The sequence below is a fragment of the Sturnus vulgaris genome, chromosome 3 (assembly GCF_052056855.1).
Source record: "Sturnus vulgaris isolate bStuVul1 chromosome 3, bStuVul1.hap1, whole genome shotgun sequence".
Lineage (NCBI taxonomy): Eukaryota > Metazoa > Chordata > Aves > Passeriformes > Sturnidae > Sturnus > Sturnus vulgaris.
The window spans coordinates 91,775,591-91,803,299 of NC_142245.1; the positions used below are offsets into that span (position 1 = coordinate 91,775,591).

Consider the following 27,709-nt stretch of genomic DNA (forward strand, 5'->3'; position numbering starts at 1 on the left):
ATGCAAACAATGCTGTGATTTAATACAAAGGCAAAAATATAATACTGCATTCAAGGGTTCCTACGATTTTTTTTTTTTTATCACTGGAAAAAGAAATATGCAGGGATCCGGTTTTGTACTGCAAATTTGAGTCACAGAGAAATTAAGCTGACAGGATGTATTTGCCCTTAAATTCTAATATACGGGAGAAGAAAACAACATTTCATCAACTACAGACTAATCTATAGAACTGAAAGCATTTTTATTTTTATCTGGTGCTTTTCATTAGAAAAGCTATTGAAATGCATCACGTAGAATGTGTTATTTTCTTCTATCAAAGCAATTTGCCAGAAAGCCTGCTCTTCAGTGAAGAATAGTTTTTGACGTGCAGCAAATTACATACTACACATTACAGCTTGAGCTGAAAAATTCTTCAAGTTTTCACTCCCAAAGAAAATAAAAATGCTACAGGTTTAGAAAAAAACCACACAAACTACATTTTTAAGTTGCTCTACACACACTGGCAACCACTTACTTTTTTTTCCAATAAAATCAGATACACGAAATAATCAACAGAAGGCACTTGGGATCCTCCAACACAGGAGAAGGAATTATTTAAGCAAGTTAAGAGCTACACTTTACCACCAAGTCTATACATAGCCCATCCTTTTCAGACCAAAGGGTGCAGCTCTTTAATTTGTCTTGTAAAACAGAAGTAGTGAGAAGCATGCTGACAGCTAGAAATTGTTGTTCTGTGGGAAAACAGCACATCTGCTGAGAAAGGCTTCAGAGAGACTTCATTATTGTAGAAAACCACCAGCAGATTAATAGTATACAGCTTGCTCCTCCAGCACATCCCACCAGGCTGGCTTATCCTGCAAGAAGGGCAAGAGCAGAGGAGGGAACCTGGGAGGCAACAGAAAGGAAGGGAAAAGAGCAAAGTACAAAGAAAAGAGATGTTTGCAAGGGCAGTCAAGAACCCAGCACAGAAGGGGCAGGAGAGGAAGCAGAACATCAGAAACAGACGGCAGACAGAGCTCTTTAGGTTGGAGGAAATAAGCAAGATCCTGGAACACGAAGGATGGGGGAGGATGGGAAAGTATGAATATGCAGGGTGAGGAGTCTGAGACACCAGTGCTTAAGGACAGAAAAAAGTCGCTGTCAAAATAAGCATAAGTTCTGCATCACATAACCGGGGAATGGAGCAAAGAAAGGACCCAGGGATCCAGCAGAGCCACTAAGGAAACCTCGACAAAGATTCACTTACTGACATGGGAAACGAAATGTGCAGCAGCAAAATTACATAAGAAACCTTTAAATTACTCTACAAACAAAAATTATTACCTTGTATTCTTGAAATTCTGACAGCTTGGTGAAAAAAGGTATTTGTAGGGAAAAGGGGGTCAGAGAAACAGTTCTTCTGATCCACATATTAATGCACAAGGAAGCAAACATGGGGAAGAGAAGAAATAATGGGGGACAATGCCATCCACCTCTCTCTGCTTCTCAAGACATTTCAGTTGTTTTCCAGATGAACTCTTCCTACCCTCTCCCTTTAGAAAAAGGTGAAGAATTCTACCATACATTTTGGTCAGCTTATAGAAAAAAATTAAACTAGCAAAGTAATTCCCTCAACATGATGCAAGTGTACTTCTTGTTTCTTCTGAGGATACTTCACATGACTCTCATAACACACAATTCAGCAATAGTGCTGGGTCCTTCTGCTAGTCATTTTCCTTCAAGATGCTAAAGTAATTCTCTAAGTTGTCCTCTGTATTTTGAAAGGATTTTTATGTGTGTTTTTTTTATTGGGTTTTTTCAACACCTTAACATGCCACGTTCTACTGGCTTATTCTAGAATAAGATGTTTTAAGTATGCTAGGAAAGACTTCAAATTAAACAAAGCCTAGGACTACTTCTGTATCTCAAAATTGTGATTTTATGATGTATTAAGAGTATATTCTTTTATTGGATCAAACCAACCAAACCACACCTTTTGTTGTTACTTGATAGAAATGAGGGCAGAGAGAACCAGGGGGGAAGGGGGTAAGTGTGTGCATCCAACACAAATTGCCTCATCAGCTTGAGAGAAATGCAGCAGGTCCACATATTTCATCATGTCACTTGCTGATATTTATCTCCCTCAGAAAGCTTTACATTTGAAGGGATGAAAAAAAAAAATGGAAAGAGGATGTCAAGAAATAAAGTTATCATCATTGTCTGACTTGTAGCCATGGTAAAGCTGGTAAAAGAACTCAGCAATATCTACTCGATTTCCGAGAAGCATGACAAGACCTCCAGCCTGCTGCAATAGACTTTTCAGACCACAGTTGCACACACTGGGAAAACGTGTCTGAACCACCTGTGTGCACAATGAAGAGCTGAGCAGCAGAGTTGGGGTTTCCTCCTCCATCACTGCAACTTCTGCTGCGAAGTGACAGGGTTTACAGGGCGATTCTCCTTCACTGTGCCAAGGTGAGGTTTTACAGCAGCAATTTCCTACGGGCAACACAACCATCTCAGCAACACAAACACCTTATCAGTGTTAAGGGATTATATTATGGCATCAGCACAGCCCACAGGTGATTCACCAGGAATTGGCACATATCACTGTGAACTTCAGGACTTCATCAAGCACTGCAAAACACCTAAATAACCATCCACTGTGAGTTACACAATTCTCCTGACTTGTTTAGGCCTCAACTGAGCCCAAATCTAGCTTGATTTTGTGTTACTGCCTTTATGTATGTAGAGAAGAAACTTAATGGAAGTAAGGTCAGATTAGTATAATGAATTACACTAAATTAAGGATGTAATGACCACTTTTATCTATGCTGACCTAACAGTTTGTTAATTACACACTCTTACGATTTCCCCCACGTTTTCTCTACCAGAGGTATGGTCTACCCCAGCTTTTTGCACTGATTTCCAATTCTGTAGCTGTACTTTGCACTGACACCATCCTTTCAATGTAACAGGAACGAGCAATGTATGCCGTAGCTACCTTCCACTGAGAGATCTTCCATGATTCCCCTCAGGCAGATTCATAGAGGACAACTTTTAGAACTACCTGCTGGTAGAAAAGTTGAACTGATGGGCTCTTCCCAACAGTTTCACCTTCAGTATATTAATTTCATGTTCAGGGCTGCAGCTCTATTTTTGTACCTCAAAATTCTGCAGAGTCAACACTTTCATAAGGTGATGGTGCTATATTCCATCTATGAGAAATCATTAATAAGGAACTGACAAGGAAAGTTCATAGGTTCGTGCAGGAAGCCCCAATAAAAACGCCTCCCTGCATTGCTGACAAGGCACAAAGTACTTAGGACAGATAAAAGTATGTTTCTGTGGTTGTATTTCATCAGATTCCTCCTAGTCCAGCTAAAAACCCACAAATATATTCCTACAGTATATTTAGCCACTCCTGTAACATGATCCATGCACATTAAAAAAAAAAAAAAAGACAAAAAAACCCTTCTAACTTCAACTTTTGCTGGATTCCACCATAATGCCAAGGAACCTAGGCTGGTTTTCGGAGTTTTTTAACCCCCTCTCAGCTATTTCTTATATGTATGGGATGTAATGCACAGTCACATGTAACTAATGAGATGAAGTGGTCTTTTTCAGCATCACAGGGCAAAAACAGGCTATTTCATATATTACGGTTCAAGGAATAGAAGAGAAACAATAAACAGTTGCACTCTATTTACAGAAATTAGTATCATATAACACCATGAACAGAGATAATCCTTAATATTTGAACAGAGCAACCAGTTGGTGGTGGATTTATAATTTTTTTAAAAATCAGAGAGCCATGGGTTTCAACAGGATTTTAGTCAAACGTGCATTAAATACCCCTGTAATATGATGTGTACAAGCCTGAAAGCCAACTCTAAGAAGAAAGGTCTAGTACAAAGGGACTCCTGAGCTTGGTCTGTGCACAAAGCCAGCAAAAACTGCTGGAAGTAAAAATAGCACCCACACACACGCTATGTAAACCAGTTTTGCTCTACTTCAGAAGGATAAAGAGTTCAGTCACAACAAGATGCAAACTTGTGCCTAAGTTTTTCAAAAGAAAAAGCCAAATTTAACACGTCAGTTCAACTGAGTATTTTTACTACTGTCTGAAGGACAGAAGCCACCACGATTACTCTTACTATGTAGAGTTGAAAAAAGAGAGTGTATGTGAGTGCACTGAATTTCAAAAACGAAAAAGTAAGGCTGTTTAAGTCTGGGTATGAACAGAGCAACTTTGATTCAGGTACAAACAAAGGTGCTTTTGAGAAATTTTCTGGCTAGTGAATTCAGTTTCTTGGATTCCAAGTTAGTAAGAGTCCACACAGTTTTAAGATGTAGCTTCCAGGTAACACTTCCCGTGTCAAACTCTACCAACCACAAGTCACAAAGGCTTCTGAGTTGTCCAAAGTTTAAAGAACAAACACGGGGAAAAAGCCCGTGGGTCCTCAAATCAGAAGTCAAGCATGCCTCCTACTCACTCTGCATCTGTGGAGCCGCAGTCCCTTGCTGGAATCACTCTGATGGAGTCCCTCTGGCAAAATCTCTAAGTGCCACCTGGAGAGGCACAGAGGCAGGTACCACCTCAAGGTCTCAAAACCATGTTGAATTTAAAGTGAATTCACCTTTGACAATAATACCAAAAATACAGTACGCATAAAATTCTGACTACATGCTTCAAGTGAGAAGCAAAACATGACAACTGTGTGGGACTTAGACTAAGACACAGAAAAGGCTTATTCGTCTCTCGTGTTTTGCACAAAGAAGTTTCCAAGAGTAGAAGGCAGAAACGGGAACGCGGTTATCTGCTGGAGGGTTTTGGTTTTCCCATGTACGGAACAGATTCTATCTACCGAAAGGAGAAAAAAGGGGAGGGCTGAATACCCTCCAAGGTCTCGTAATTCCGATGACGCGCATGTTAATCACAATATACACATAATCATGTCCTGCGATTCGGGCACCAACCTCCCTGCCCTCCAACAGGACCTGTCCTGCCGCAGAACGCGGATCTCCAGGTTTGGCTCGTGAAAGCTCATTTCCCGACTAACTCCGGGGAAACGCTAACCTCAGACTCCGCTCTTCCTTTAACTCCAGGGGCTGCTACCACAGACCGGCGTTCCCAGGAGCCCCCCAGCGCCGCCTCGGTGCGGGCGCTGGAGCGGGGAGCTCGGCGGGCACCTGCCGTCGCAGCTCACCTGGCCCCCCGCTCCCATTCCCGCTCACCTTGGGCAGCTCGCGGAGCTGGTTGGCGTCCAGCAGGAGCTCCTCCAGGCTGCGGCTGTAGCGGTAGATCTCCTCGGGCACGGCGGCCAGCGAGCAATGCCGCTTGTCGATGGACTCCACATGGCGGTTGCACCGCCACAGGGGGATGCAGTGGAACATCGCCCCGCCGCCGGGGGCCGCGGGGCGGGCGCCGCCGCTCACCGCCGCCCCCTCCTCGCCGCCGGCCGCGGGAGCCGCTGTCCGCTCCGCCGCCGCGCAGCGCGGGTCCCGGCGAGCCAGCGGCCGCAAGCCGCATCCAGCGCGCCGCCGCCGCCGGCGGGAAGCAACCCCGGGCGAGCGCGGCGGCTCCGGGAGAACAATGGGCGGGAGCCGGAGCAGGGCGGAACCGGGGGCGTCCCCCTAGTGCCTCCCGGCGGGCCGCTGCCCTCCCCGCAGGGGCATCGCGGGGCGCCGAGCGCAGCGCTGCCGGCCGCCGCCGCGCATTCCCGCGCCTGACCCGGAACACGGGCGGCCGCTCCCGCTCCCCCTCCTCTCCTCCCCCGTCCCGGCTGACATCAGCGGGGCCGGGCCCTGCCGCCCTGCCCCGCCCCGGGCCCGGACCCGGCCCGCCGCTCGCACAACCCCCCCCCCCCCCCCCGCGCCCGCCCCGGCGCCGCCTCGCCCCGGGCAGCCGGCGGCGGGCGCCCGCACAACTTTCTGCCAAAAGGGAAAAAAGAGCGGCGGCGGCCCGGAGCTTGCTCGGCTGGAAGCGTGACGTGCAGCCCGGGCAGCGGGGCTCGCACCGCACCGCTCCGCCCGGGGGGCTCCCGGGCGCGGCTCCCCCGGCAGCGGCCGGGCCCGCAGCCGCCTCGGGCGGGCTCTGCCATCGCCCCCGCGGCGTGCGGCAGCTGCTGTCGCACCGGCGGTGTCCGCAAGCACCGGGAGTGCCGGGGAGCGGTTTGGGACGCTCCTTTACCGACTCTGGGACATGCCGATCCCTACCTGAAGCGCCCGGGAACACCGAGCGGGAGCGTGCGCACACCACGCTCACAGTCTCTTTTCAATTGTTAGAACACTGGAAAGAAACACAATAAAATATATGGAACGCACTCTAGGTACGTGGCCGTGAGTAATGTTTTCCCTCTCAAATTGCATTGATCTAACATTAAGGAGAAAAACAATATACATATATATATATACACTGTCCTGAAGGCTTTCTGAAATACGTTTTTTTTGGGTTTTTTTTATCCACTTTCAAAAGAACAATTGTAAGGTCACAAGGGTTAGCAAAGACAAATACTCCGGCAGTCCTCTGCCCGTGTCCACCGGCGCTGGGCTCCGGCAGTACCACTCCACACCCCTGTGAGTGGGGTGATGTGCTCCTGAGCTCTGATGGCAAAACAGTCTTAAAGGATCTGGTCTTTCTGGTTGCATAATAGCAATTTTGTAATCTTCACAGCAACACAAGAAACTTTTGAAAACAGGCAGTTAACATCAGAGCTGTTCTTGAAATATTGCTAATTTCTTGCATAATTATAATTGGGTGCAGATATATACACCCAATATAGGGGAGAGGGGGAGTTTATTGTAGTCATATCTGTTCTTCAATTCCTGCATGATACCAACCATCCTTAATCTTACAAAGCTACAACATATTTATTGTTGAGTTCTTCTTAAATCAGCAGATAAATCTTATAAGCTGCACTTCTTAAATTTTTGTGGGAATTGGAGTGATCTGTCTATTTTTTATTTTAAAAAGGACATTTTAGGTGCTAGCATACTGTTACTCTTTGCAGACCTACAAAACAAGAAACTTTAAAAGTGTTAACTTTTTCTTATAAATACCTTAAAAAATAGCTGTCAGAACCAATAGTTTCTTCCTTCTATCAATATATTCAGTACAAAAGAGCATTCATAATGTGTTCACGTGTGCTTGGAAACAGGGCAGCACACACCAGCACTCCCAAGCCTTCCCAGTCCCACAGCCAAAGATTAGATAACTTTGACAGGAGAAAATCAAACCAACCTGTTGTGTGTTGGCAGAGCTTGGCAAGGACAGGGATGCAGGAAGCTGCCCAGAAGATTTTAGAGGTGGAGAGGAGGAGGACCATCTCCGTCAGAGTTAGTGGGTCCCAGCCAGGCACTTCAGATGCACTTCTTGCAGCTGCTGCTGAGACTGGTCCTCCCTGATGCCAGGCAGAGGAGCTAGGTTCAGAAAATCAATCTTCTCATGGCAGCTCCAACCCAAGATTTGACACTGAATGTATTGAACCAAATGCAGGGGACGTGGAGGCTCAGCAGAGATCAACTGAAATATTGAGGCAGATAAAAGGCTCAAACTGTTCACAAGTCTCTGTGACCAACCAATTTGCTGCAAAGATTGCTTTGCTTGAATTCAGTGACCATAGTACCTCTTTTCCTAGGGAACCCTCTAAAGAAGTGAGACCACAGAGGAGCCACGCAGCAGGGCACATGAACAAGGGAGGGCTGCAGCTGACTGCCCGCAGTTTACCTAGCACATGCAGTGCTACAAAGGACTCCATCATGGGGATCAGATAAATCAAAGTATTTGAAGATGGAGAACAATGTGACTTGCTTAATTGCCAAACCAAAGGATGGACGCATTGACTCCTGAACTCCAGTTCAAGAAAACATACTGGTCATTGGCACCTCAGGACCTCATGTTCACCTTCTGCTTGTCTGGAAGCATCCACATTGTCCCACAGCTGAGTCTGAAAACAGACAAGAGCTCTAGCAGTGGCCTCAGTGGAAAGGTTCCCGCACCATCTTATGCTGCTCTCTGTCCCACCGTCCTCTCTGGCATTTGGGAGAAATGCCCAGTGTGCCCTCCAGACAAAGAGGACTTCAGATCCCAGCACTACACTGATTGTCTTGGATGCTTGTAAACAGCTGAAACCTTGCTTGCATGATGTGGACACAAAGTCTGACATGAGATGTCACTTCTGCAGATGTTGTCATGTGTCTCATGACTAGGCCTCACTGTGACAAGTCTAGGCAGTAACAGAAGGGTGACTGACAATCGGGTGAGTCTGTGTACTTTAATGAAGAATGATTCAAACTGTTAGTACGCTTCCCATGAGTGTCAGGGAGTCCAGGGGACAGACTGATGGCAAGAAAGTTTAATACTTATTTATGAGATCTGCCTTCACCAGCTGACACTTAATATAAGGATAAAGATCTTTCCCTTCTCTAAAGTGGACAGCTACTGTCATAGATCTGGGAAGCTTAGGACATTAAATCAGTGCTAGTGCCCCTGGCCCGCTGCAGAGGTGAAGATATAGCCTGAAGCTATGGTGTGGAAATAGGCATTGAGGAAGTCAAAAGGCAAACCAGTGCCATTCTTGAGGAAATAGTATTCTCACAGCAGAAAGCAGCCTCCCAAGCAAGCAAACTTGTTCAGCTTTGGTCAGTATAATAAGTCATGGTGTCTGTGGCTCTTCTGCACTAGGAAGTAGCAGCAATAAAAACCTTCCGTAAATGAAGAAGAGACCCCATATTGGGACAAGTTTCGGTGGAAGAGGTCTTGGAAAAAGTGTGAGAAAAGAGAATTGTGATACAATACAGTAACTAGAAGTTATAGCCAGGCATGCAAGTTGTGAGAAAGAGGAGGAGGACAAGTTGCCAGGATTCATACTAACACATACCTGACAACCTTATTACTTGGGGCAACTGTGCCCCCCGGGGGTCGGAGCAGTATTGCCCTCTCTGATAGAAGCAGTCCTGCATTACACATTTCCATAGCAAGCTAAGGTGTGACTCACATGCAGAAGGAATTAAGGGTGTGCTAGTCTCGAAGTTTTGTGCTTCTTTCCCAGCCGTCTGCTTTCTTCAGCTTGTGCAGACAAGAGGTCAAACTTCTACCATCTCTGATTTGGAAGGAACAGATTCAGTCTGCTCTCACTGTGATATCACAGTTCACATATCTTCCTGCTATTCACACTGTGATCAGGCAACCCACATCAGGGTTTGTGGCAGTCACTGTTGCCCCCATTCTTAAATGGTTTTAAGGTGCTCATAAACAAAGGTTGCAGCTGGACATACAGAGCAGGAGGTGAGCAAACTCTCCTGCATGACATTGCCAGCAGAGCTGTGTTCAGTGCAGGAGATCACCCTGCTGAACAGTTCAGTGCTTCCAGGGCTCTCTGTTGGGAATGACACCAGGGGTACCAGTTATACACACAGTCACTTCATAGTTAAACCTGGGAGACTGGTCATAACCAAAAAATTAATGTCTTACAGTCCATCAAACAAAGAGCTATCCTTCAGTCACTACCAGCCTGGTCTGGGCATATAGCCAAGAGCTTCAGTGCTGAAAAACTCAATTTCTCTTACTAGATACCATCACCCTGTGTGATCCTGAACAAAAAATTAGGTCTCTGTGACTTATAAAGAACTCAGACAATGAAATGTGAAATGCAGATAAGGCTGGACTGATCTCAGGAGTGTTCCTGGAAGTTATGGTTTGAAAGAAGCAAGAGCAAGGTCATGCTGCAGCCCTCCCTCCTCAGCACAGCTCAGACAGAATTGCTTTCTGGCTTGTCAAAAGGCAATTCAAGCAAACAACGCCAAGTTTCAAGTTGAGATTCATATAAAAAGGCCTAGAGCAAGGATATCTATGGGCTTGAGTGAGTGCAAAGGAGGCTAGTGCTGCTACAAGAAAAGCAATAATATTCAGAATAATCAGAATGTATTAGTAATGTACACTGTGAGATACAGAGAAAACAAAGAATAGATAGAAATAGATTTTGCATCACCATAGTTTAAGTAATTCCTACAGCTTATAGTTCAAAATCCAGTTAAATTAACACTAGGAAAAGTACAATTAATAACTAAAAAAACAAAACAAAACAAAACAAAAAAAACACGCAGATAAAAATAAAGCAGGCCAAGCAATGCTCTTTCTGCATTCAACACTTCTTCCTTCCCCCACATTTCTAAGCCTTGCTATAAAGAGATACAGTTATATAGCACAGAGAATCCAGGGCAAAACAAGAAAAGTATGAAGACAGAAAGAGCCAAGGATTATACCTAACAGGACGAGTTTTGGGGAAAATAATTTAACTAGCACTGGCTTTCTGCTGGAAGATTAGTTGTCAGCACCTCTGAGCAAATTAAACAGGAGTCCTACTGAACCCACAGTAACTATTACAGCCTGCAGAGCTGCCGAGAGCCAGCCTCGCAGGGCGCTGGAGGTAATTAGCATTGACATGCTTCTCTTTGCTCACTTTTGCTGGCTGAGGACTCTGGTCTCATTTGCTCTTGGTTTCTACGTAAATTGTTTAGAGGAGGGCTGTTAAAACAACAGGTAGATGTGACTATGAAGTGTTCCCACACTGATTACACAGCTACAGTTACAAATTATGGTTTAATCATCACAGGAACCACCACATCTGCAAGGTTTTTGTATGTCTAGAATAACTGATGCAGAATCACATAATGTATTACTAATACAAAGGCACGTCTAAGAGCCACCATGAATTATTATAGCCATAATACCAAGCTGAAGCAGCACGCACTCGTGGCAGCACATTTAACACATTCACTGTGGTTTTACAGTGTTCTAAATAGCAATCACTGTGAACAGAAGCTGTAGCATCTCCTATCCTCTCCACCCCCACCACCAAACAAATCATTCATGTTAACGTCAGCTTTTATTTGAACACAATGAGCTGTAATCACATGAGGTATTACTGTGATTTAATCCTGCTTGCTTCAGTTTGGTTTGTAAGGAGTGGCCAGTCATATGGGGTTGCATTGTATCTAGTAGTTTCATATTTCATACCAGCTCTCAAGGGCTGACACTCCTCATCTTCTTTGGCCAGAAGAACAAATAGATGTGTTCGTGCAAATAAGGAAAAGACATTCTGGCAGCTGGCATGGGCTTTTTCCTTCTTTATTTTTCCCCCCTCCAAATTGCTGGGCTGGCTGTATTAGCTGATGGATAGATTCTGGGTCCAAACCATATTTTCAGGTATTTGGTGTTTTCAGCTGGTTCAGTACAACTTCTTACAGCAAATTTTGCTTCTCCAACCATCATGAAGAGAACAAGTAGAGACATTAATTCAGGTCTATGTTTATTTTTTCATATCAACATCATGATGTAGCTAAATAATCCTTGACTGGACACGGTTTGGTACTCTATTTCCTACGGCCAGCAGAAACAACCACACTGCTGGATTTGGCATGAAGTAAAAAGGCAGATACCAGCACAAGGTAGACAGGTCACCCTGCCTATCACCCAGCCTGAGGGTTGGCATTAAGCCTCACCTTCATTTCATGATCTCTACTGGCTGAATGATGAGAGCACCCTCAGCTTCCCATGGGCTTTCAGCATTGCGAGGGTCAGGTCACACCTCTCTTGGGGAAGCTGAGCTGGTGATTCCCACCAGTGCAACACAGAACAGCACTTGGCATGTCAAGAACCTGTATCAGGAGCATTCTTACAGCCCATCATTTTGTGGACTTATTGAGGGACCTGGAGCATGTTTTACAGAGAGAAGGAAGAAGCAGCTAGTACTAGAGCTAATGTAAATTTTACAGCAATTAAAAGTATTTTGACTGGCTCATAATTTTTTAAACCTTTCTTTTCATGTGTGGTTTCTTATTTTCTTCCTCTCAGCTGGAAGGGAATTTAATGCCCTTATAATAGTCAAAGGGGTATTATCAACAATTGCACACACACAGTTCCACATTTAGCATTCAGAAATGCAAGTTTCATGTTAAGTCTACCCTTCACTACTTCCCTATATTAGCTCATTTAAATGCATGTTAATTGGACAGCTGTACTTCAATGAATTTAACACAGAAGATTTTTTTAAATTTAAATTATAAAATACCATGTTATAAAAGTGTTGCTGATCTTCAGGAAAAAGAATGAAGAAATTTCTGACATTTCTCCTTAGAGCAAGAGGAACTAAACTGTGAAAGTTGCTTATTTAAGGAATCAGACCATAGATAAATAAAATATAACCAGTAATTATTTGGAATACCAAAAGGAAAAGTTATAGCAAGTAGCTGCAGCAGGTAAAATATTTTTCTGCCTTTAATCATGTCACAATAATAACTGACATTAAAAGCAGACATCTGAATCCAGTGAGTTACCTGGTATGATGTAGCTACTCAGCGAGAATCACAACTGTCTTCAGAATTAAATCCCTTTCTGGAGAGATGTTATGCTGAGGACTGAAAGGTGAGCTAGCAATTTAGGACATATATACAACAGCTCAATCTTACAGTTAGAAAAAAAATATATAGTTTAAGAAATCAATAGCATTAAAAAAGAAATAAAATTGAAAAAAACCACCTGCCTGTACTGTTGATAAAATGCCAGAGCTTGTGAGTCCAGGTCACAGTGCTTATTAATCAGCTACCCACTTCTGTAAAGCCTGTGCTGCCTGTGCTAAGTTGTCACAAATGATGGTTTTCAAAAGAATTTAGGTCAAGTAAACACTTGGCAAACATACAGTGGTGAACTAGGAAGTCCATGCAGGCACCTCTCCGAAGCTCTGCAGGCAAACAGAAGGAGTAAATGGAAAGTAAAGCGGGCTGGAGTGTGACCCTTCAGCCAACTCCTAACTCCAAGGAACTTCCACCAGCCAGAAGCTCAGTTAGATGATGACTGTAGGTCCCATCACACAAAACTACTCCATCCTATCCTTGGTCACTTTATGAGAGAATAGGTTTTCCAAGGTACCATGTGCTCAGTTAAGACTGTTTTGTGTTGGAAGAAAGTATTGAAATTAATTTGATTGTGAGAAGATCTGAGATGGCTGCAAATGTGAAATGAGATGACTTGAAAATATGTGGAGCAGAAAAAAGCCTGGTGCTTCAAGAAATAGGCTTCTTCCAGCTGGCACCAGAGGTACAATATACGTCTTGTCTTACCCATTGTGGGAATTCTGGCATGGAAGCACTGTGGATACTGCTCAGCTTTAATTGTGAAATGCCCACTAGTTTTTCAACCATCTCAGAAACACAGATCCTTAGCCTGGCCATTTTATTCAAGTTTTTAAGTCTGTACTTCTATTTCCAGTTTTTAGCGTTTCATCCAGACACTGTGCAGAGGCGTAGGCTGACAGGAAGCCAGACGAGGGTGAGAGGGAAACCCAGTCTCTGGCATGCTTCTTCCAGCCACACAGTTGGCAAGCAGCAGCTTGTAATTTTGGCTGTAATTTTGCAGCCTAGCTGTCTGTACCACTTTGCTGTGCATGGTGCCAGGCTCTTTGCTTGTGGCAGAGGCTTGACTTCCCCCCCTCCTTACCATGGCCTTCCTTGTTTTAAGGCTGTCCAGATACATCAGTGCTTTGAGGTTTAGGAGCTGTACAGATAGGGTTGTCCCCAGGTAGAAGTGTTGCTGGGATATGGGCTACCCCAAAGAAACAGACCCCACTGAGGGCCCCCTTTCCTATATGTCGCTTTTCCTCCAACTTTCCCAACACAGCCATGATCATCTTGTGGCTCACCCTGTTTCTCTTCCCAGCAGGAAGGACAAGCTGCCCACAAGCAAAATCTCAGCAAGAATCTGATCCCAGGATAAATGTGTTTGGCCTAATACAAATGTAGCTGCATGATACAGTTTTCCCTTGATTCTTTTGAATCTCCTACTTCCTCCCTGAGCATCTCCTACAGCACCACCACGAGATCACATCATTTATTTTCTGGAAGGTGGGAAGCTTGATGCTGTATTTTTAATTGCCAAGCTGCTGCAGATTTCCTATCTTTGCTTCTCTCTTAAGTTTCCTCAGCCAAAATCCCCCTCACCAAAAACAAAGACCCTTTCTTTAGTTTGGAAACCTCCCTAGGAAGCAGAAGGGCACCTTTCGTCCTGTCATCAGGAGCAATGGGAAGAGATTATCATCTCCATCATTAGCTGGCCCAGTATTTCCTCCTGTAAGATCTAGTTTCTACTTGCTTGCAATCTCCCCAACCTCCAGCTGTCAAGACAATGTCTTCTGCCTTACATGTCTGGCTCAGATTCATGTATTTTAAGAAAGTTTCTTCTAAAATGATCATCTGGTTCTAAGAATACACTTAGCAGACAATACACTATGTGTATCTTGAAAAGATGCACAGTAGTTTTGCTGCTGGGACCATTTGCTTTGGAAGAAAAAGAGCCTTTTTACCAGAAAGCAGTGATCTCAGCCTCCTGCCACCAATGGGCTTTTTGCTGCCACAACCATGAAACTTGTCCAAGATTCCTTTGGAAAAAAAAATAAAAATCAGTGCACAAAGACCCAGCAACATGTGCATGTAACAAGCCTAGTATTTAGCAGCTAAAAATCCCACAAATCCTCCATGGACTGTGTCATGCTGCCTAGGCTGTCCAGGTGCTGCATCCAGCATCCAGCTGGAACAAGACACTGATTCATTAACCAGCTAAAGAAAAATCTCAATTCCTTGCAGATCTGTTGTTAACATAGCAGGAATTTTTATCTATGTAAGGACTTCAGATGTGTGACCCACACCTTGGTGTGGCTGCACAGTCAGCGATCTGGGATACAGAGCACTGAACAGGGGAGAGTCACAATATGTTTGCTCAGTGCCATCCCATATTATAGCTGAAATAAAAAGGGTTTATTTGGAGTTCAGCCTTACCAGCTGCATCCATGCTGCTTATTTTGAAGCAGATTTGTAGCCCATGCAAACTACTTATTTTGGGGATTGCTGGCACTTCTCAAGAGGTAAATCCTGGCTGCAGCCTCAGCTTTAAAGAGCTCTGTGCTTCCCCAACAAGCTGTGTAACAGTTCAGTAGCTTCCATCTGTCTTGTAAGTCCTACTCTTAGCTTCCTGTAGAAAAAAATGTCCCTGACTCATTTCTAGAAGGGACTGAGTGTTGCCCACTTGATGAACAGATACATTTGTAGGCAGCCTCAGAACAAGCTGCTTAAAAGGAAAATATGCACCCAGGAATAAGGTTTCCTAGGCTGAATAAATGCAGATGTATCTGTAAATGGAAATAGATCAATTATTGATTTTGAGCTACATCAGGGCTTTTGTACTGAGGAAGCAAAATCCTCTGTGTTTGCTATAAACCTAGGGTTTGCTGCTTGCAAAATCTTTAATCTCTTTTCATCACTCCAAGTTAAATCTCCAGTTTTACAGTCTCTAAAAGCAGCACCAGACATTTTCCAAAGAGCTCTTCAAAAGCCACAAGAGGAAAGAGTAGGTAGATCCCTGCAAAATCACAGCAGGCTTCAGCTCTCCAGGGATGACCATGAGCAGCAGAGTGAAAAGTAGAAGTGTCCAACCTCAGTACATAGATGTTGGACTCCAATCCCATTTCTTCATGTGTATTTGCCACCACTGTTCACATGCCCCATAATTCCCTTCAGAATGACAGAAAGGGATCAGTAAGTCTTCTCCTACAGGGAGAAGGCTGAGCAGTCTGTGGGCTGACACCAGTTTCTCAACAGTTTAGAAGCTGTGTTTTCGGAGAGGTGATCATTTAGCCTAAGGTGAGCAAATTTCAGAGTAGTATCACAGTTTCTAGGGCAGGGACATGACTTTTGACTCACTCCCACAGCCAAGGTAGTCTCCAAGAGTAGAGAGAGCTCATTTCCAGTCAACCATTTCCTGGCTCCTCAGCTGCTGGCAGCTCTGGGATTGGAGAACTCCTGCAACATACATCTTCTTCAGAAGCTGCTCTTTGCTCCTCATTGTGTCTGCAGAGCAATCTGTTCCTACCACCCTTGGCTCTTCTCCCTGATATGGTAACAGAATTGTGACAAAAATTGTGCCATCCATTGTGTCATTGTGCCCATGGTGGTTTTCTCTCTTTCAGCTTCTGAATCTTTCACACGAACATTAGGCTTGTTCCAGAGTCCAGAAGTCAGCACAGTTACTTAGCTGGAGCAAATCCCAGGACTTAGACTCCTAATCAGGAGCACCCCAGGTTTCTGCCCACCTGAGCAGCTCTGGGCATGCCTCCCTTTCCGCAGTGTGCATGACAATGCATAGGGGGTGAGCAACTTTTCATGAGGATCTACCAGTCCTCCAGAGGTACATGTTAAAACATAAGATGTTCACCTCTTTTTCTGAAGTACTCACCCCATGCTGAACCACTGATTGAGGAGATAACCCTGACCTGGCATCAGTCATCTTAGGAAACTTCAGCAACTACAGAGGCTGACTCCTGCTGGAGATGTGTCCCATACATGAGCCTGGTAAGAACAAAACTACCATCCTGGTATATGAAGCGAGGTATCTAGTGTAAGTGTGTCCATTTATACCAGAAGGTGAGTTTCCCTAATGGAGGAAAGAAGCCTAACCTTAATTTTTTTTCTAATTTGTCTTCCACTCACAGTAAAACCTGCTTTCACAAACTCAAACAAGTGTTTAGAGAGCACAAGCTGCTGCCTTGATAGAATGTGGTTTAAGAGCAGTTTAAAGAAATAAAAGGCAGAAAGCTAAGAGAATATACCTTTTTTCTTAAAATTTCAAACTGAAAAAAGTCAGCAGTACAGATTTTCATGAATGTGTTTTCCACATTTCATGAACAAATGAAAAATGTGCACTACAGACAGTCCATTGTCAATCTTTCTGCCAGCTCATATTTTTATAAGTTGTTGGAGGGTGTCTGACAAGCAATGTCAAATCATAATCAGAAGGCAGGAATGTTTGGCAATGAGGATGATGCCATTAGAGCTGCAAGAATGAGACTGGATGAGAGCTTTAGCTGCAGGGAAAACTTGGGCTGAGAAACACCCTCTGTGATGGTGCAGGCAGGGGAGCCTGCAGCAAAGGAAAGGTGGGTGATGACTGCTCATGAGCTGCAGGAGAAAGCAGGCCAGGTGGGATGGGGCTCTGAGCAACCTGGTCTAGTGGAATGTGTCCCTGTCCATGGCAGGAGCATTACAACTAGAGGATCTTTGAGGTCACTTCCAATCAAAACCATTCAGTGATTTTCAGAGGAAACAAAGTTAAGCTGTCTGGGCAGGTATAGCTACACAAACAATGTGATTACCTAACCCCAGCAAAGTCTTTGTGGGATCAGACAATCAAGACTCCTGCAAGCAGAGGGATGTACCCTTGAGAATTCACAAGAACTTTGAAAAACCAAGCTGCTGTCCAAAGCCACAGTAAAAACTGCAGTAAATTCCTGCAAATGTAGTACTGGAAAAAGGAAGAAGTATAGTGCACTTCTCAGTGTTTAGGAATGCAAGTCCTGCAAAGCAAGGTGTTACAAAAATTAGTCTTAAGTAATTTAAAAAGTCCCAAAAAACCAAGAAAATAAGAGAAAATAAAAGAAAGAGAGGATTGAGAAACATGTTCTTCATCCAGTAGTAGTTCAAATGCCTTGATAAGTGAAACTGAGTCTATTGCTACATGTGTGGTAAGCTTGGAGTTTAGCAACACCCAATATACACAGAATATTTTAATGCAAGAATATTTTTATGCAATGCTCTGCAAACTGTCAACAACACGTGGCTTTCCAGCTGATGAACCTTTGAAAATGAGGACATCCAGTGGCTGAATGTTATAACTGGGATTTCCATCAAGGGTTTATATCTGGAATAGAAACTCACCAGTTATGCCAAATTTCTGCCCTTCACAGAAACCTGAAGTAGGTCATGTGTGGAGCAAAGGCTTTTACAGAAATCCTCTATGCTGGGGTGAATTCTACTTAATTACAGGGCTCAAGGTTGTAGCAAACTGAGGCAACCTCCAACCACTCAGTAATACCAAGAATATTGTTTCACCTTTCTTTCTCTGCTTCCCTATCATCATAGGCTTATGCTGATATTTATATTTAAGAAAAAACAAGTAAAAATAAAAAAATGCAAGCTACCCACTCCCATCATGTTTCTAGGTTGGTCTCTAGGTCTCTAGTTACAGAGAGTAATCACAGCTGTGAGTTTTAGAAACCCTCAGCACCTAGCCAGTCCCTTTGGAACCAATCAGTACAGCAAGTGTCACACACCATGCTTTTAGTAATTTAGCCTTAGATGCACCAATTTGAATATTTACACCTAGTTCCTATGTTACAAGAATATTTAAAGATCAATTGCAGTAATTAATCTAAATTCTAAATACACAGTGTAGGAGAAGAACTAAAATAATAATAGATCAAATTCACGCTTTCCTGCCATGAAAGTGCAATAGCACAACTCAATATTACATTTTAGGACAAGAATATTGTGCCTTGTACAGAACATAGGAGAAGCAGAATGAAAACATGAAAAAAAGTAAAGTAACAGCTAAAGAAAATGGGCCATTGAAGCTTTTGCACATTTGCAGGCCATTAATTCCCCTGGGGAATAGCCTGTATAACACGTATAATATCACTGTCTTCTATAAGAAACATCTCACTCAACATTAGGCACTGAATTTCATTTAGCACTGAATGTAGCAGCTGAGAATTGCAAAACTGTGCTGAGTTTCCCGGATGAGCTGGGTAAGGCCAGCAAGAAGAAAAACCCTTACCTTCCTCAAACACTGATTTGTTCAAATGCCACCCTGGACTGTATCTGCATGCCCCAGAGTAATCCCTTGAAGATTTTTCAGGTAGCGCTTCATACAACTCTGAACCAACAAAGCCAACTACTTAAAGAGAGGGGGAAAGAACACCCCAGACCTTCTCCCATCTTCCACCAATCCCTTTCAACATGGAGTGCATGGTGCAGTCTCCACCTTTTTGTCTCACTGTTTTTTTCTGGTCTAGGCTGATTGCAGTTGCACTGCTTAAGTCTCCTCACCTGGACAGACAAAACCTGCTTCTAGTTCACTCCAGTACAAAATGTCATTACAATTTAAGCCTATGTTACTATAGCCTTGTCCTCCTCTCCCCTGCTCTCTCTCCTGTGCCAGCCAGCACTAATGCTCATGCAGGCATATCATAGACAGTTCATGCAAACTGATCCAACTGGAATCCAATCCAGCCATTCTTAGTAGCTGAATCTGCTCTCTGAACTGTTCCAGTTCCCAATTCCATGGGACAAGTACCAATTCAATACACTTTTCATCAGTTGCATGATTTTAGACTCTGAGGTTACACTTTCAGTCTAAGCTTAAACCACTTAGACAGTGAGTTACTTTATGCTTATACCATTATGTCAGAAACTGAACCCAGTGCCCTTGTGATCAGCTAAAGAGACGGTTTAGCCCTGAAACTTCCCAGCAAGACAATTCTCTTAGACTTTGCCAGTGCTCTTGCAGCTGACCACAGGATGGACCATTTCTCAGAGGGCTTCAGGTCAATTTTGGCCATCCTGAACCAATCTTCACCCTAAACCTCTCTAGTTAGAGGCTTTTGATAGAGGGGGGAAAAGGGGGGGAAAAGGGGGGGAAAAGGGGGGGAAAAGGGGGGGAAAAGGGGGGGAAAAGGGGGGGAAAAGGGGGGGAAAAGGGGGGGAAAAGGGGGGGAAAAGGGGGGGAAAAGGGGGGGAAAAGGGGGGGAAAAGGGGGGGAAAAGGGGGGGAAAAGGGGGGGAAAAGGGGGGGAAAAGCTCTTGTCCTTTGCCTCCCCTTCCCAAAGTTCTCCTGTGCCTTGGTGCAGCTATGGGGTAAGATCAAGCTTGCTGATCTTGTGGGAAACTAAATCACCAAATCAGTATGAGAAATACAAAGAAACAGACCGTTTTTTATTTCATTGGTTTTGAATGCTGAATCAACACAGCATATAGTACATGAGCATTAGATCTGATTGAAGAAAGGAGGCAGAAATGTTTGGTCAGCAGTTTGGGAGTCTATTTTTACCAATTTGGCTCACAGCTTAGTCAGAAAAACACTCAGCTTGGTGCAAAGAAGGTGCCAGGAACATACAGCAAAGGAGGAAAGAGTGACTATATCAATGCCAGTTTTGATCAGTTCACATTGCTCTATCTTAGACCTGAAAATTTTACAGTTTTTTCATTTGGGAACTATATTTAGAGCTCATAAAAATAAAATGATGAGCAAAAAGTGTGCTGGGCAGTACCAGGAATTTACTTTCTTTGAAGGAGAGCTATAGGGTTCACAGACTGACTCTTCTAGAATTCTAAGACATTTTTCTCCTCTGGCTTGGGGTTTATGAAGAGCAGAATGAGAATCCCACCATGGATTTCTGGACCCTGTATTAAAAAGTTCCTTTATGATAGGTGGTATTTGGGGTGGCCATGCTTGCTGGCTGACAGCATATAAGCTTCTGCTGTCTTTCACACATTGTAATGTGGAAGCAAAGAACATGAGTGAGAAATTCCAGTTATTTTTCTCCCCATTACTCTTAGTGCTCTTTGTATCTCTAGTATCTTATATATTTTCTGGACCATTAGTGTCAAACTCAGCTACTCACTTGATTTTACTTTGTGTTGAGGAAAACAGTGCACTAAGCAAAATCAAGTCAAAGTTCCCAGTCAAACTGAATTACTCTTTGTTCCTTCACAAAGGTTATTTTAATTATATAAACTTAATAGAGGAGCTCATGAGGCTCACCTAAATTACAGGCAGCAGGCAGGGACAGGGAGGGGGGAAAGTGGCTTGGAACTCTGAGAGGTGTTGCATCCTGTGCTGAAACATAAGAGACCTGGCAAAACAACTGAATACCAATACCAGAAGGTGCTTTTCTTCCTTAAACAGCACTGTGACATGTTTTTTACATAGAGTCCTACCAGTTCCCAAGAACTTCATCCTGAAATTTGAAAGATCTTTTCAATTAGCATCGTTTTATGGCTAGATGATCCAGACTTTATACAAGGTATCTGCATTTCATTGAATTCATTATGAATGCAACCACGAAAGCATGTACTTATTTCTCCAGAGGCTGCTTTAGATTATACGTTGACAAATTATTATATTGACAGATTACACCGTGACAACTCATCCGTGCATTCCTTTCACCAGCCCATCAGACAGAAACCTCACAGTAGGCAGGCTGAAAATGACAAAACAACCACATTACTTCCCGCTCATGTGTCTAATTTGCTCTCAAAGTGCCTGTTTTCATCTGAGAGGCATAAAGGCAAAAATATTGTCATCCTTTCTACTTCAGGGAGGAAAAAAAAATGTGTAAGTACTGTAAGTAAAAACACAACAGCAAATATGTATTTTTATTTTTCCAATAGTACAAAGCTCAGAGAGCCATTATTAATATAAGAATCAACCCTAGATGCCTGTGGAGGTGACTAAATACTCCCCCCCTTCCACTTTGTATGGTATGAAAACTTCTTTTCAGCTAAAAACATTCAGAAAGTTATGTAGCACCTATGGCTCATCCTCTACATCTCCTAAAGTAAAAATATAAAAAAACTAATAAAATAATATAAATACAAATATTATAAATAAAAATATAAATTAATAAATCCCTATTCACATTTAATACAAACTGGATGCTACAACATCGTCTGTATCATCCTGAGCCAGTGATCTGGATCTAACTCAGTTGTCTGTAAGATAACCCAGAAAATATAGAACAGAATTGCTGGCTATATCGTGGTGAGGTTTAAAAATAGTGAGGCAACATGTACCGTGTTTTGATGAGATTCATCCATACATTCACCAGATTAGCTTACAATTTTGAACTCCGAATGGACACAAGCTATGCTTAACATATTGAAAAATAACAGATGTATATCACAGACTTTTGGTTTTCCATTTTAATGATAGTGGATTTTTTATTTGACTTAGTGGACTGTGAATATTGCAATTCATCTGACTGAGTGCATATTGCCATTCCTGTGTTTCTCCAGTTCCAGCATAATTTGCTAGAATAAATCCCAAGTGCTGCATATTAGCACAGATTTAAATGGTTCAGCTTCACAGCTGACGGTGCTGACCGGTTACAGAAACAGCCTTTGCACAGCTGCTGACACCCTTTCCACTCCACCACAGGCACTACAGAGCCATTAATAAGGAGATAGGATGTTGCCCTGATGCTCAAAAACCAGATTCTGAAGGGATTATCCAAGCAATGGAAAATTAGTTTTCCCGAGTTCAAGGCGCATGCCCTCCCCTGCAGTGCTTAGGGTCAACATCTCCACTCAGATTTATTCTCCAATCAAAGTCCAGGGGTCTTCAGTGGATATAACAGGATGATTCCTACTAATATTCCCCTAAAATAAGCATTACCACCTCTCTGTCCTGCTAGCACTGGGTTTCTCTAACCTTCTGAAACACCCACTTTGAGGTAAGCTTTATCTCATAAAAGCAAGAGATTTTCGATGACCTGACAACTTGCTCTATTTAGAGCAGGTAAAAGGAGGATGAGTATAAAGCGCTAATGAAGCTCCCCATGAAGAGAAGCAATGAGCCTCATAGTCTGTACACAAATAAGTTATGGCATATCTTGAAACTAATGTCACTCTCCTTCAACTTTTCATGCTTAGTTTTCTGTAGTGGAAAGTGGCAGGCCATTAGCAGCACACTCAAGGGAATTGCTGGCTCCTCCTGAATGAAACCTGGAGGTTTGCTGCCTGCTACAGTCATGCTGCCAGTCACTGGCCTGTACTGCAGGGACAGGTGTGACAAGAAGATTTATTTTATATAACCCAGATGGAAAATGATGCTGCTCTTACAAGTCATTTGAGGAAGTCTTCCCTCTACACGTCCTCTTATTTAACAGGGATAAGTAACACCTGATTAAATTGCAAAAAATGCAAGAACAGACATTGCTCTCTGGTCTTTGTAGGCTGCTACACTGAGGCCAGGAAAGCCATGTGTGGTCTTGTATGGAGACCAAACATAGTTACTACTGCTTTGAAGTATCTTGTCTCCACTAGATAAAATAGCAAAATATTCTTCCTCTCTGAAAACCAGGAAAAAAATGCAGTCTTTTTTTAAACCTGCCAAAAAGGCATAGGAGCCAGGGTTAGGTGAGCAGAGGACAGCATGTTCCATTCATCATATGAGGCTGTAAGCAGATCTGCAGACAAGCCATACCTGAGAGCAAGGCAGGTTTTGGGCAAAGAGAAAGCTCTCTTTTTTCTTTTTTAAAGTCCCATTTTCAACCACAGGAACTAAAATTGAACTTTCTAAGCCTGAATTTGAAGCACCTGCTTTCAGGAACAAAAGCACTTATTTCACACTTAACAACAAATCAGCAAGTCAAAGTGCAAAGAAAACAAATTTAGCAGATTGAAAAGTATGAGCAAACACTTGAAGACAGCAAACACATCCTCATTTTGGAGATTATTTTGGGATACATTAGCAAGGAACAGCTGCATTTCTGAAACAAGGAATCTTTAATTTCCTGTTGGAATGCTATGAAAAATAAAAAACGCCACTGGAAATACATTTATGGAATTACCTGTAATGAGGAACAGGGAATGGTTTTCATGTTAGAACTATAGTAACATCCCTAAAAACAAGAAAAGAAAAATATGCATGTGCAACACAAGAGAAGGCAGAGTATACACACTAGGGCTTCTCACAGAGACACTTCCTTGTGTAGCATTGCTATATTACATCAGGAGCTAGAGGAGGAAGGGTTATGATAAAAAGAGGAGGCACAAAGACAGACCACAGGATCTGGGTGAACAGAGGAGGTTAGGAGTGAGAGGGCAGGTAAGGACGCCAACATACTTTGGATTAAAAAAAAAAAAAAAAAAAAAAAAAAAGGTGGAACCAAAACTTGCTTTACTCAATGTTACTGGGAAAGCTGTCAAGGCACAGAGCTACACTAGCATTTTGGATGACAGAATGAAAAAAATTTATTATTCTTGACCTCTCTGTGGTTTCCCTGATTTTTCAGATTTTCCATGCTTGTGGCTTGGCATCTATCTTGAAGAAATAAGGCTGCACACCAACATTTTCAGAAAGGGGCTGTTAAGGTGGAAATGACCCAACGATAATTTTCATCATTGCGCAGAGGAGTTACAGAATCCAACTGTACCCAGCTTCAGGGGGAAACAGGAACCTGGTTCTTGCAGCTTTGTTGTAGCACTGTAAACCCTCTGTGACAATCCTTCCTGGGCCATGGAGCAGACACCAAAAAGGATGGACAAGAAGGGTCAGGAGCCACGCCCCAAGAAGAGCACAGCACATGAGATGCACGGCACCCACCCGACTCCTTTCCACCCTCAGGACTGTGTGGTGACACTGTTAGCCTTCTGCTGTCAGAATTCTTGACACATTCTGTTACCTGATAACTACCTAAAAAGACTGAATAACCTTTAAACTTAGGTAAGCAGGATCTCAGAGCACAGTAAGGAAAAGGGCAGCTCTTTGCTTTCTCCCCACAGGCAAGAGCCCTAACTTCCCCAGCAGCAGCATGCTGACAGAGAAAGCAGGGAATAATGGATAGGCATCCAGGAAGAGTCAGCACCCAAGCAAAAGGGAAACAGTAGTGCCATAGGAAATGGTCATTTTTTGAGGATTATAGCAATTCACTCCTAGAAAAAAATATTCTCAAAATAATTCAACACGTTATTATAAACAAGGGATAAGAGATGAAGCTTCCTGTTGCAGAGCAATGAGAAAAATACTGGTGAACAAGAATGGCTGTATTCTCACTGACCAGAACAAACATCTCAGTGGGTTTTAACTACCAAGAATTAAGAAGAATGTAAACAGCTGCTGCTGATCACAGCAGCAGCAAAAGCATGGTCTGTTACATCCTTGGTTTTTCCCTTAAATCTTCAGAAAAATCTTGTCTGTGCTGTAAGTACCATAATTTTGAGAAAATTATACCATGTTTTCAATGCTTAACACTAACTTAAATGTAAAATATAGCTCAGTCTTATTTAAACAATCTAGAAAAACACTTCATACATTATGCATGAGTTCTTCCACAAAGCTCTTGATACAAATTATAGAGTAACAAGATACACAGTCTTGAAAGTTTTGATAACACTGAATGATTAAATAACTTCATAGTAAATCAAACTGTGAGGTTTTCTTGAGGAAACTCTGCTATGCTCCTCTTGCTAGGCAAGTCAAAGAGATTCAAGCTCTCAGTAATGAAGAGCATGTTGCTGTACCAACAGCAGAGCAAACACACATACAGCTTACTACAGCTCTCCAGATCAGGAAACTTCTGGAAAAGGCATTCAATACACACCATGGCCATGTCCCCTCTTAGAGACCCATACCTTGCTGAGAATGATAAATTTTAGCTTCTTAAGACCACTAAAACCTTTTATGATCCCAGTCAACCCTGAATTTACACGGGATCTGCTGTTCCAGATGGATCCCTATAAGTCTATGGGGCCTAACAGAACTCACCCAAGAATACTTAAAGAGTTGGCTGATGTCACCACAAGATCTCTCAATGACTTTTGAATGGTCTTGGGAAGCTGGAGAAGTTCCAGCTGGCTGGAAGCTGGCAAATGTTGGCCTAACTTTCAAGAAGTGCAAGAAGGATGAACTTGGAAACTACAGGAAAACAGGCCTGTCAGTCTCTTCTATAACTGGCAAAATTATGCAGAATATTATTCTCAAAGTTATCAAAAAACGTCTCAAGGATGACACAGTCATCACTGACAGCCAGCACTGCAGCTTCATAAGGAGAAAACTCTGCTCGTCAAACCAATTTCCTTTTATAACAAAGTAACCCACCTTGGTGATCAAGGGAAGCAAGAAGCAAGTTGATGTAATCTTGGATTTCAGCAAAGCTTTTGATACTATCTCTCACCAGATCCTTCTGGACAAAATATCCAGTACACCGCTGAATAAACACATCATGTGATGGGTGAGCAACTGGTCCATGGGTCAGGCACAAAGGGTGAAGGTGACTGGGGTGACACCAGACTGGACACCTGTCACTAATGAGGTTCCACTGGGCTGCATCCTAGGCCCTGTGCTCTTCCACATCTTCATAAATGACTGGGATGCAGGACAGGGAGGGATACTGAGCAAGTTTGCAGATGACGCTAAATTGAGGGGAGCTGTTGACTCCCTTGAGGGCAGAGAAGCTCTGCAGAGAAACACAGACAAATCAGACAGCTGGGCAATCACCAACCATATGAAGTTTAACAAGGAAAAGTGATAGATATTGCACCTTATCAAATAAAGGAATTTGAAATTATGCCAGCTAATTAATCAGCTGGTGATCAACATCCAGATCACAACAAAACTTTCTGGCACAAAGACTTCCTTGTTATAATGAAGTGCCTAGTATATTGATTTTGCCTTTCCAGAGCCACATAGAATATTTTTCTCCTTTCCTATAGAGGGATTGCTACCTCTGGTCAGGGCCTGTGATCTTCCATCCCTCAGCTGCACAAGCAAATTCAAGTCTCAGGCTTTCTGGAAACCTGGAGAAGCTGTTTTGTGCCTAAGACTTTGGGACTTCTTTAAAACATTTCATTCTCTTCATGCTTTTCTAAATACCTAAGCCCAGAACTCAGCTGTCAGCACTGCTCAAGCATGATACTAATGCTCCAAAAAGTTACACTTTAATACATCACTTTAGTGTTTTTATTTATCTAAAATTTCAGACAGATTAATTACCTAACTTTCAGACTGAAAGGTCTGAAAGTATTAAAAAGCACATCAACACAGATAACTGCAGGAAAATGTGTTTTGCAGAGAGCTGGCTATAGCACATCCTTGGGAGAGAAAAGCTGAGAACTGAGCATTGTGAAGAGCTGTAAGTAGCAAAAGTGCCTTGTCTGGTGAAGGAAACTTATGTAATACACAGAGCTAGATAGCATAAGGAAGAGTGCTTCAATATTTGCCTCTCAGAGAGGTCAGCAACCTGAAAAGAGGGAATACTGCTTCCCAATCTGGTCTCAGCAGCTTTTCCCTCCTCTTGCAGGTTAGACTCCTTCCTCCTTCCAGAGGCCAGCAGTAGTTTGCTCCTCTTTATTTCTGCCTGAGCAGTTAATTTTCCTGCTCCTGAAGCAGCATCTCCTTTCTGCAGCCTCAGCAACTCCATAAACACAAAGGGATAGAGCCTGGAGATGCCATAAAAAGCTTTGTCTACTGCTTGGATACCTATTTACAGTTCTGTAGGAGGACAGCTACAGAAGATTTTCCAAAGTTGTTTGGTCGTGTCCCTCAGCAAGTGCCATTTTTAGGCCTGTCATCAGGGATAAAAAGAGGCAACTTCTCTGTAAACAGAGTTCACATAACATATGCTGCTGAAGGCTTCCTCCAGCACTTCCCACAGCAAGCATACCATTTAGGGCTTAAGCTACAAAGATTACATTCATGACTTTGTAGCTTCACATTTAAAGCAGGATTTTTAAAGTTCTGCAATTTGAGGGGGGGGAAATAACAAAACTGCAACCTCTCGCACTATTCTGACCTCAATTCGTTTTATCTTCAGCAATTAAGATAAACACTTGGATTCTGAAACTAGATTTCTATGCCTTTAAGTAGTTGGCAATTTCCTGATTTTTTGATACTTCATTTCTGAAAAACTATGACAGTCTCATCATGTATTTTTTTTTCTAGAAAACCTAGCACTTCCAAGCTCTATTTCTAGTATAATTTTTGTCTAGGCACACCGGTGAGGAAGCTGAGTAGGGTTAAATGCACAGGACTGTTAGACCTCAGATTCCAGGATGTTTCATCTCCAGGTCACCAGAGAGTTGGACTTGGTATGTCCATGTGTGGAAACAATCTCCTCAAGTCTTCT

General features: G+C 43.0%; 2 protein-coding genes across 2 annotated transcripts in view; both read right to left on the reverse strand.

The window, feature by feature from the left end:
• The window catches only part of LRRC1 (leucine rich repeat containing 1), a 69,534-nt gene extending 64,121 nt beyond the window's left edge, over window positions 1-5,413 (reverse strand). The window contains exon 1 of the mRNA XM_014869498.2: window positions 5,218-5,413. Within this exon, the coding sequence (XP_014724984.1) occupies window positions 5,218-5,376 (159 nt within the window). The 5' untranslated portion in view covers window positions 5,377-5,413. The remainder of the gene's footprint in view (window positions 1-5,217) is intronic.
• The window catches only part of LOC106849090 (elongin-A-like), a 59,095-nt gene that overhangs the window by 9,891 nt on the left and 21,495 nt on the right, over window positions 1-27,709 (reverse strand). The window lies entirely within an intron of this gene.